Below are 10128 nucleotides of genomic sequence, written 5' to 3' on the forward strand. Positions count from 1 at the left end.
TTAGCCTAAATGTAAGTTAAACATCTTGGACCTATACTCAGATAACGCTAAACATGTTAAGTCTTCTAACAACATAAATGAAAAGAGACAACACAAAAAGTCAGATCACTTGCCTCCCTGTGCTTGTCATGTTCTTCCTGACAGGTAACTCTATGCCACAGATTTCCACATGGGAAATCTGCTTCGACGATTCACATCTCCATTTCACTAATTGCTCTCCTTCATGTGGCCAGCTTGAATTGGAAGCAACTGCTTCATCGACACTGCATTCTCCTGAAGGGAGAGGCGGCTCCACAAACCAACCAGCCTTCTCTACAGCAATCTCCTGACAAAACTCCTCCCACCTACAACAAAGAAGAAATTCAGCAGCAGCTCTTCATTACCTCAGGTTTGAAGAGAAAGGGGGAAAAGGGAAGTAGGGGGGCAGGGGGGGGGGGGGGGGGGGGGGAAGGGGGGCGGGGGGTGGGAGGGGGAGGGGGGTGGGGTGGGGTGGGGTGGGGTTGGGGGGGGGAGAGAGAGAGAGAGAGAGAGAGAGAGAGAGAGAGATCGTTATCAAACTGAAAGATTGAACTTACCGTAGCAAGCAAGCAAAAGCCGTTTCTTCTGTCAAACATGAGACTCTCAAGCTCACTGTACGAGTGGCCTCATCACTCAATTTCATTATCAAAGAAAGGATTTGGACTGCACACCATCGGACATCCATGGTATCTTGATTGAGTCGCTCATTGTCTTCAGAATCTCTGTACAGCAGCAAATCTAGAAATGGGCTCCAGTCCCAAAGACCCTCAAAAGAAGCAGGCTCCAGTTGAATAAAGCGATAGGAAGCTCGCACGACATTGAGTAGGTGCGGTCGTGACTGCATTTTTCATTTTTTTAAACTTGAATTCCTGAACTTCAGCATAGCAAATCTTTTCAACGGACGGCCACACCAGAGTACATACTGAAAGCGTTAAATAAATCTAACCTTCCATTTTGACTGATCTGCAGAAGAAACCTGGTGGAGCAGACGCTCAAAAGGGGGAGGGGCAAACAAGAAATACAGCAATATCGAGCTGCAACATGACAAAGCAAAAAGCATAGGGTTTTATAACTGCTCCTGTTCAACTTAAATGACACACTTCTTAGGTATATCAGGAAAAGAATGACTCCTGGGGTCAAACCATCCTTTCATACACATTATTATTATTCTTGCTTCTTTAAAAAATGGGGGCAACTTCCTATTCAGGTTCAAGTGTGATGAATTCGTGACTGCTTTTCCAGTCAAATTCTTGGGAATGCCCTGTTACCACTAACCCTCATGTCTGGTAGTGGGTTCTTTAGAAGACTCCCTACGACTCTTAATGTGAGGCGTCCACATCCACTTGCAAGTAACCAAATTGGCCCCTTTATCCTAGAAGTAAAGACCCATCCGCCTCCGGTATTCCTGGACGTTGGAACTCTTGAAGTGTCCTTGGCATACTTTGATTGGCAAACAAAGGTGGCACATTATGTTGTCAAATTTCAACATCAATAATTTAGAGCAAATAGAAGTGTCAATCACCACAAGTATATTAGGAAGCAATTGATTTGGGCTTTTGGTGAAGATGTCCACCACAATAACTGCTGTTGGACAATAAATTAGGTTTGTCACCTACTTGCAACTCGTGGCTGGGTGCACAGGAAGTTCTGGGCTGAGCAGACCGGACGAAGCAGGCTGAGCAGCCAATAGCGGTGGAGCGCTCGGCACTAGCGCCACCAGCAAAACAGGTGGCACCGCCGACGGGTTGGGCAGCAGTGGTGCGCTCAGCACTACTGATGCCCGAAGGCGGCGCTCAAGCGGGCAGCAAGCAAGGTGAGGGCATGGCTCTAATACAATTTGTGGGCTGTTAGGGCTAGCAGATGAACAGCAACTATGGAGGCTCAAATTGATACATGGTAATGAGTGTAGTAAAGAGAGAGAGAGAGAGCTGTAACAAACTGAAATGAGAGAGGCACAGTGATTGCATGACTCAGAGAGAGGCACAGTGGGTGCACAGGAAGTTCTGGGCTGAGCAGACCGGACGAAGCAGGCTGAGTAGCCGATAGCGGTGGAGCGCTCGGCACTAGCGCCACCAGCAAAACAGGTGGCACCGCCGATGGGTTGGGCAGCAGTGGTGCGCTCAGCACTACTGATGCCCGAAGGCGGCGCTCAAGCGGGCAGCAAGCAAGGTGAGGGCATGGCTCTAATACAATTTGTGGGCTGTTAGGGCTAGCAGACCAACAGCAACTATGGAGGCTAAAATTGATACATGGTAATGAGTGTAGTAAAGACAGAGAGAGAGAGAGAGAGAGAGAGAGAGAGAGAGAGAGATGTAACAAACTGAAATGAGAGGCACAGTGATTGCATGACTCAAAGATACTTTGATTAATGATTATTAAAGCTCCAAAGAGTACAATGCTTTTATAGGCTTTTAGAGCCTTACCTTTTGACACAACACACACTGGGGCAATGACACATGGCAAGTTGCCCATGACATCACTGCTTCTCTCACACACACATAAATGGCTACAAAAGGTTCATATGCACTTACACACATACATCAGTGAGTGTTTACACATATATAAAGGCATTTCACACACGGACACAAGCGGGTACACAAACAGGGGTACATGGATACGACAAATACACACAGAGACTCCGAATACCCACATACTACCCCTTTTAGTTCCACGCTAAATCTAACATACTACCCCTTTTAGTTCCACGCTGAATCTATCCCCTTTCCCTAACATGACTCCTCCCTAATAGTCAAACATGTGCTGCCCAGACTTCTGCAGTGCTGCCCGGTCTGAGCCCACTGCACACCTACTGCCTGGCCTGCACACACTGCCCACACTGCTGCCCAACCTGCAGATGCTGACCACACTGCTGTCCAACCTGCACATGCTGTTCTGGTCACCCTGTAGACAGGCTATTCTGCCCCCATACAGGAGATACTTTGCGCCCCTGATCAGGCACCCATTTGTATCATGCACAGCCCATGTGAGGGAGTGTCCCCACATGCTCGCTCCCCACATGCTGCTCACGCAAGCTGGGTATGCACACCTCCACTAGCCGCCTGTACAGTCAGCAAAAAACCAGCCACATAAAGAAAACAGCAAAAAGAACACACAACAGATCGCCTCCTACTCTCACTCCAAACCCCTACACAGGCTGTACTAGCCTTGCCCGAATACTCAGCCACCTACTCTTCCCCTTTTAGGTGACTAAAGAACTTTCTGCAGAGACCCTAAATCAGTGCAAAATTCAAATTCTGCATAACCGCAACCCACGGATGGCAATTTGGCATCTGCAGAAGTTGTTCATGATCACACACACACACACACACATATATATTATGTACGCTGCTTACCCTCTTTCTACACATAGTGGGCTTCATCATGATGTGAACTACCCATAGCCTTACGTCTAGCTTCTTCTGAAAGCAGTGCTCCAGAGACTTCATTGTAGACAAGGCGACCATTAGGGGCATAATTACTGATGGCAGTACAAAACGTATGAAGTAGACGGGTTTTCTTTTAAGAGTTCCCGTTTTGACAATAAGTGAGAACACAAGCGAGGTATCACAACTCAAACCCTTCATAACTCCTTTTCATATCAAGTAAAGCAAATACTCCACAAAGGGGAGGGATCCCCTGTCCATTGGAACCCTGTGCACGTGCCTTAAGCATTGTGAACAATTGTGTTTTCATTCTTGTTGTTCACTATTCTAACATTGTTTAATTATTAGTAATTAAACCACATCCGGCAAGCTATTTAACATTGATATCAAAGCAATGCAAAACCAATGTTCTACATCTGGCATTCGTAACTATGTGAACCATGATGGTTGGCTCTTCTTCGAGGGTCAATTATGTGTCCTTTTGGCTTGTCGGACAACTTTGTTGCATGGGCAGCATGATTTAGAAAAATTAGATCTTGGCCTCACATGCAGACAAATGTGTTTGATTATGTCAATGCATGTCTTGTCTGCCGAAAGGTTAAGATACCTTATGGCAAGATGCCCAGTTTGCTCATGACTTTGGAGATCCTCAATTTTCCTTTTGAGCAGATTAGTATGGACTTCATGATGAATTTGACCATTGCAGACAGGTTGACCTAATTTGTCATTGATCCCATGCAAGAGTAACATTTCGGCGGAAGAGATCACTAGATTGTACACTACAGTATTGGTATCCAGTTGCAAGGATGCCAAATTCTATAGTATAAGATCATGATTGTAAGTTTACGTGCCAATTTTAGAGTGCCTTGTTCGACAATCTAGGCACAAAGTTGACTTTTTTCAAGTGCCTTTCATCCACAGTCAGACACAACTAAACAGGGTGACTGAAAACTACACAAGAGTCTAAGAGTCAGGTAAAGGATTAGTGATTCCAAGGTAGTTACAAGCACCAGCCAGACAAACATAGAAAAAATGTCAAGTACAAGGTTGGTGAGTGGGTTTACCTTCAGATCACTAAGCAACAAGAAAGGAAAAATGTTATTAACATCTAGCAAGAGAGAGAGAGAGAGAGAGAGAGAGATAGAGAGATTATATTAATGAATTGAAAAGCCAAATATGGCCTGTGAAACCAAATCATGCAAGTATGTGAAGAGTAAATGAAAAACTAGAGAGAGAGAGAGAGAGAGAGAGAGAGAGAGAGAGAGAGAACTGTTATCAGCAGTCAAGTGAGTCCGACCTTAACAAATGAGGTGCTAACTCCAAGATGCGACTGAAGGCCATGACAGCATACTCATGGACACAAATGTTCCAAGAACCAGTTGACAGTGGATATTCACCAAGCTCATCATAAGAATCAGCCAGCTTCCTCTTGGCATGCCTTTCCCGGAGAATATCAACCATATTCCTAACCATCTGTGGTAGGAGATGTCGGAAGCAACCTGCCACGGCTACCGTAAGCTCTGGCCTAAGCAGCAGCTTCTGGGAAATGCTTAAGATGTCTTCATTTTTTATGTCAATTCCCTGTTCATGCATTGTAAAATTGCATTAGACTTTTGGAAAAAACAGAAAAAGCAGCAGGAACCGAATAATACACTGTTTCTTCCTCACGATAATTTGAAATGTAGATGTAGGTCATGCCTGCTAATGAAGCATGCAGAAAAACAGAGCCCTAGAAATTCACTTCTAGAAGAATTAAAGGTTAACTTTTTACCTCTGACAGGAGTGCAATAATGGCTGGATCCTGACTCAAACTTGAGTGACGAGCAACGAGCCTCCTTAAAGCTGCGTGGTTCTTTCTGCTTTCCATTGGGCCAAAACAATTCACTAAAATCAATGCTGAACGCGATCCCTGCCACCGTGAGCCTTGACCCTTAAGGCGCCCGCCAACACATGCATACACTGAGGGAATTGAGTATCAATACTTGCCGTAAAAACATTAGCACTGAAACAGCCATCACCAGGCTGATTCAGAGAGAGAGAGAGAGAGGGCACGCGCACGCACGCGCACATATTAAGGTTTCCATCACCTGATCAATAATCAAATGTGTTGATGACTGTATTACCTTCTGTTGCAGGTGCAGAGAAGGTCAAAGGAGGGGCGATGATGCGGAGAAGCTACTGCACCGCTGATTGGAGGGGTGGGCTATCGTGTGTTGGTTATTGAGGACAAGGTCGTGAAAGGACCTTCAAGCTGCTGCAGGTCACGAAGCTGTCTCCTGCTGCGAGAACTGCAGCTAGGTGTGCTCTAAACCCTCCCCTAAACCTAAGGCTTCCCTTTGATTACAAAAAAACACCGTAGTCACTACGTTTTTCATGATGATTTAATTTAGTATTTATAGATACACGTGAAAATAGTTTGTAAAATAATCAGATAAATAAGTATTGTGCTGCATATAATTTGTATATTAACATTTTATGTTTTAGTTCATTAATATAGTATATTTAACTAGTGTTGTGATGTGACTTACTACATTAATAATTTGTGATATATCATTATCATATTAGTATAATAAAGTTCAATACACACACATATGTATGTAGGTATACTTTCGTGTGTTTGTGTGTGTATATATATCGTGTATGTAAGTCTTTAAGTCCTTTATGGGCCAATTCCACACTTTGGACAAACTGGAACAACCCTCTTCCAGGACTAGGAACCAATCCCTCTTCCTACATACACAACTATAGAGGTAGTGGTAATGGCTAGTAGAACTCCCCACATTAGAGGCTAGGTGGGCACAAGAGGCATTGGGTTACCTACAAAAGTACATTGCAGAGGGCCCAAGTGAAATTTAAAACCTTGGAGAGACCCTAAAGCAAAAATATAGGGAGTTCCAGGAGAATCAAAAAGAAATATTACTGTAAAAGGCTGGTGGACTGCAGCATAGCCAAAAGCTCAAGGAGTAAGTCTTGGGCTTACAAAAAAACCAACAAAAACATGACTAAGGAATTAGCAAGCCTAAAGGCAATTATGGCCAAGCAAGGGTAGCAAACACAAATCATTAAAGAAGGCCTCCACCGAGGCAAATGAGGCCAAACAACAAATTCATGATATAATGAAGAAGCATCTGGAGGTGGTCCGGAGTATACATGAGAGAGCCACAAAGACAAGGTCAAGCTAGCCCATGTGGAGGCCAAACTGGGAGTATACGATGCCGAGACCACCTCGAAAATATATGAGCTCAATGCATCCAGGATGGAGGAGTGGGAAAAACATGCAACAGAAGAGCTTAAAGAGCAAAGTGGAGGGGTATTTGGACAAGCTAAAGGCTCTATTGGAAGCACGTACCCCCACCTGCAAGGAACTTGTAATATTCAAGAAGGACGACAAAAAAAATTGGATGATGGTAAATGCCAATAGAACATGCCACAAACAATGAATCTAGAGGCAGGGGAATGTTTCGGAGAAAACTAGGCATCCAACCTCTAGGGGATGAATAAATCAAAAACCTCAAGAAACAAAGTAAGTTGCTTCAAAAGAGTGGAAGAAGAAATGAAAGTGGAAGGCAAAAAGGCCAACAGCATAGCACCAGAAGCCCTTTAAAAAAAAGCTGGTGCTTAAGGTAAACACACCCATGGACAACATACCCATTCAACAAGCTGCGTGAACATGTCACGGCCACCGCCAAAAAGCAATTGGAAGAGAAAATAAGCAAAGAACAGACACTCTAGGCTAACATAGAAGAGCTAGACCGATTGATTAAAGAATATAAGAAGCGACAAGACAAGGATAAGGACACCATCAAGGAGCCGAAAAAGAAAGATATTGAAAGACAATTCACCAAGGCCAACACAGACAAGTACTAAAGAAAAGGAAGTAGCCAAAGAACTAAATGCAAAACTCACTCATATCCAGGCCGAGTTGGTAAAGAAAGAAGCAGGAATCCAATAACTCAAGGACACACACAAGGTAGAAGTTACACACTAAAGAATAAATTTTGAGAATGGTAATATAAAGGAGTAGGGAATGAGGAAAATGCTCACAGAAGACTATTGATAGACGTGCATAAAACGAAGGACAAAGCTGAGACAACCAAGCGAACAACATTAAAATATGTTAAAAATCTAGCCACACATGCCATGAGAGCTAGTACAGAGGCTCCGGATGATTGGGATAAGATTAGGGAGTTCCTACAGGAACATGAGAAAACCCAAGCCACAAAAAGCAAGGCGGTGAGACTGGGCCATTTGAAGGATCCACTAGAAGAGAGCAAGCTACAAGCTCTAGAATGGTCCGCACACTGCCTCCTAAACGGTTAGCCCCGGGTGAGGTGACATATGCTTAGCATCACACTCAGGGCCCCTCACCAACAGTCACTCCTGCCAAGTCTCCAAAAACTACCTGGTCTAGAGTCTCAAGGAATTCCACCATCATACAATTGGATCTGGAGCCGGGGAGATAGAAGGCAACGACATGATCCAATAATGCATATTTACACTAACACTACCATTGCCCTAGAAATTTCAGCACCTCATACCTTTATTGCACAAATGGTCGTGGATGCCATGCATAGTGCTAGAAGTCAACACCCAGAGGCAAGAGTCATCGAAGTGGATTTTCGGAAGCTGGAAGAGAGAGAAGGACTCAAACAAAAGATGAAGGGCTCAAACACGGCCACCTCAACAAAAGACAAAGGGCTCACAAACACGGCCACCTCAACAAAAGACAAAGGGCCTACAGCTCAAGGTATAGCCCAACCTAAAAAATTCAACTTGTGCCTGGATGCAACATATAGGAGGACCCTAGCCACCTCGGTGGGCTGGGACAAATCTGGATAGAAGTCTCCCAGCTCATGGACAAGTTGAAGATCTAGAGGGCATGGAATGTGTCCACCAGGTGGGTAAACCATCTCTAAGGGCTTGACGCCCGCCAAGGGGCCTCTGCCAGTTCAGTGCTAATGGCCTGCCAAAGCCACCATGATGGATCCATCATGATCAAGAGCTCTTACCCAAATAATAGTCTTTTTTCTCTTGTAACTATCTTGGGGACTGAGGAAAGAAGTAACAGTGAGAAAGTGTTAAAACCCTAAGATCTCTCTAGATAATCAACATGCATAAATCAGGCATAAACTCTACCACCCAACCACCCCCGAGCCCAAGGGTTGCACACATGAAATATAATGGAGTACCACATACCTTAACCTTAGTGTCCCATACCACCAAGAGGTATAACTCCAATACAACAGCACTCATCTCTATATAGTGAAATGGCAAGAATGTAGATACAATCCTCTACACAAGAGAGCATCCCTTGAGTGTGTCCCATGTCCCTATTATATAGGAGGGTCCTCAAAAAGTGACCCTTAGCTCTCCATTTCCCATGTGTGACCCTTGGATGCCTGACCCTAACCTTAACCCTTAAGGTTAGTCCTAACCCATGCTCCACTAGAGCTTGTTCCCATGCTCCCATGCTCACAAGCCTAATGTGGGTTAGCCTCCTAGTATGTGCACATAACATACTTCCCCTCTCTCAAAACATTGCACTCTTGGAATGAAAAGAAGGAAATCTGCGCTGAACATTCTCAACCGACTCCCAAGTCGAATCCTCTATTTCCCTATCTTTCCACAAAATTTTAACCTCAGGGATTAGTCGACTACGAAGTTTCCTTTCCCTGAATTCAAGTACCTTTTCAGGTTCGTGTGGAACATAAGATAAATCTTCGACTTCAACGAGTTCTTAAGGAGTAACTGTGTTATCCTTACCTCCCAACTTCTCTTTCAATCTACTGACATGAAAGACTGGATGAACTCTAACATGTGGAGGCAGTTTTAGTTCATACGCAACCGTGCCAATTCGATGAATAACTCGAAATGAACCACAATATCTAGGAGATAATTTCGAGCATTTTCCTGTTGATAAAGTCTAAGAGTCTTTAGGAACTTTTAAATAAACCAACGCTCCTGGTTCAAAAGACCGAGATGAGCGTCCTCTATTAGAATAAAATCGTGCTCTATCCTGAGCAGTCCTGATAGAATCCCGAGCTTCGATCAGCATTTTTTGCATATCACATAATAAATCCCTCGATGCATCAAGTTCAATGTCCTTAAGACCAACATCAATAGGTGCTCTGGGTTGATACCCATACATAAGCATGAACGGACTAAAACCTATAGCCGTATGTTTAGAACTGTTATAGGCAAATTCCATCAGTGGAAGATACTTTTTCCAATTTGATGGTTTTCCAGAGACATATGCACGAAGCATATCCTCTACAACCTGATTCACCCGCTCTGTTTGCCCATCAAATTGCGGATGATCAGAGGAACTCATACTTAAAGTTGTTTCCAATTTCTTGAAAACTTCCAGCCAAAAATTAGCCCGTGAACTTAGAGTCCCGCTCGCTCGCAATATCAAAAGGTAGACCATATAGTCAAAACAGTTGCTTGACAAATTGGTGCGCCAATTCCGAAGCTTTAACTGTTGTTTTTGTGGGTAAAAACCTAGACATATTTGTCAATCTATCCACAACTACCCAAATGGCATCGTGACCCCTGCTGGGATGTGAAAGTCCCGTAATGAAATCCATGGAAATACTTTCCCACTTCCTAGACGGAATATCCAAAGGATGTAATAACCCAGCAGATTTAAGGCGTTCAGCCTTGTTTATCTGACATTGATGACATCAGACCACATAACTCTGAATAAAATCTTTCATTTTAGGCCAAC

At 44.0% G+C, this 10128-nt stretch overlaps 1 protein-coding gene across 2 annotated transcripts; it reads right to left on the minus strand.

Moving 5' to 3' along the window:
* Positions 1-73: 73 nt before the first annotated feature.
* LOC147629255 (midasin-like) lies at positions 74-5767 on the minus strand. Of its 2 annotated transcripts, none has more exons than XM_086812517.1 (6): positions 5525-5747; positions 5173-5331; positions 4699-4982; positions 965-1052; positions 576-856; positions 74-344 (listed from the first exon to the last, which is right to left on the minus strand). In XM_086812517.1, exons 2-6 carry the CDS (start codon positions 5266-5268, stop codon positions 101-103), a joined length of 993 nt encoding a protein of 330 aa, XP_086668643.1. In that variant the 5' UTR covers positions 5269-5331; positions 5525-5747; the 3' UTR covers positions 74-100. The 2 variants fall into 2 exon arrangements, with proteins under 2 accessions (XP_086668643.1, XP_086668642.1); XM_086812516.1 differs by having other exon boundaries at positions 77-344; positions 5173-5360; positions 5525-5767.
* Between the last annotated feature and the right edge of the window lie 4361 nt (positions 5768-10128).

This window comes from Cibotium barometz, chromosome 18 (genome assembly GCF_041138505.1).
Source record: "Cibotium barometz isolate CiBa-2024 chromosome 18, ASM4113850v1, whole genome shotgun sequence".
Lineage (NCBI taxonomy): Eukaryota > Viridiplantae > Streptophyta > Polypodiopsida > Cyatheales > Cibotiaceae > Cibotium > Cibotium barometz.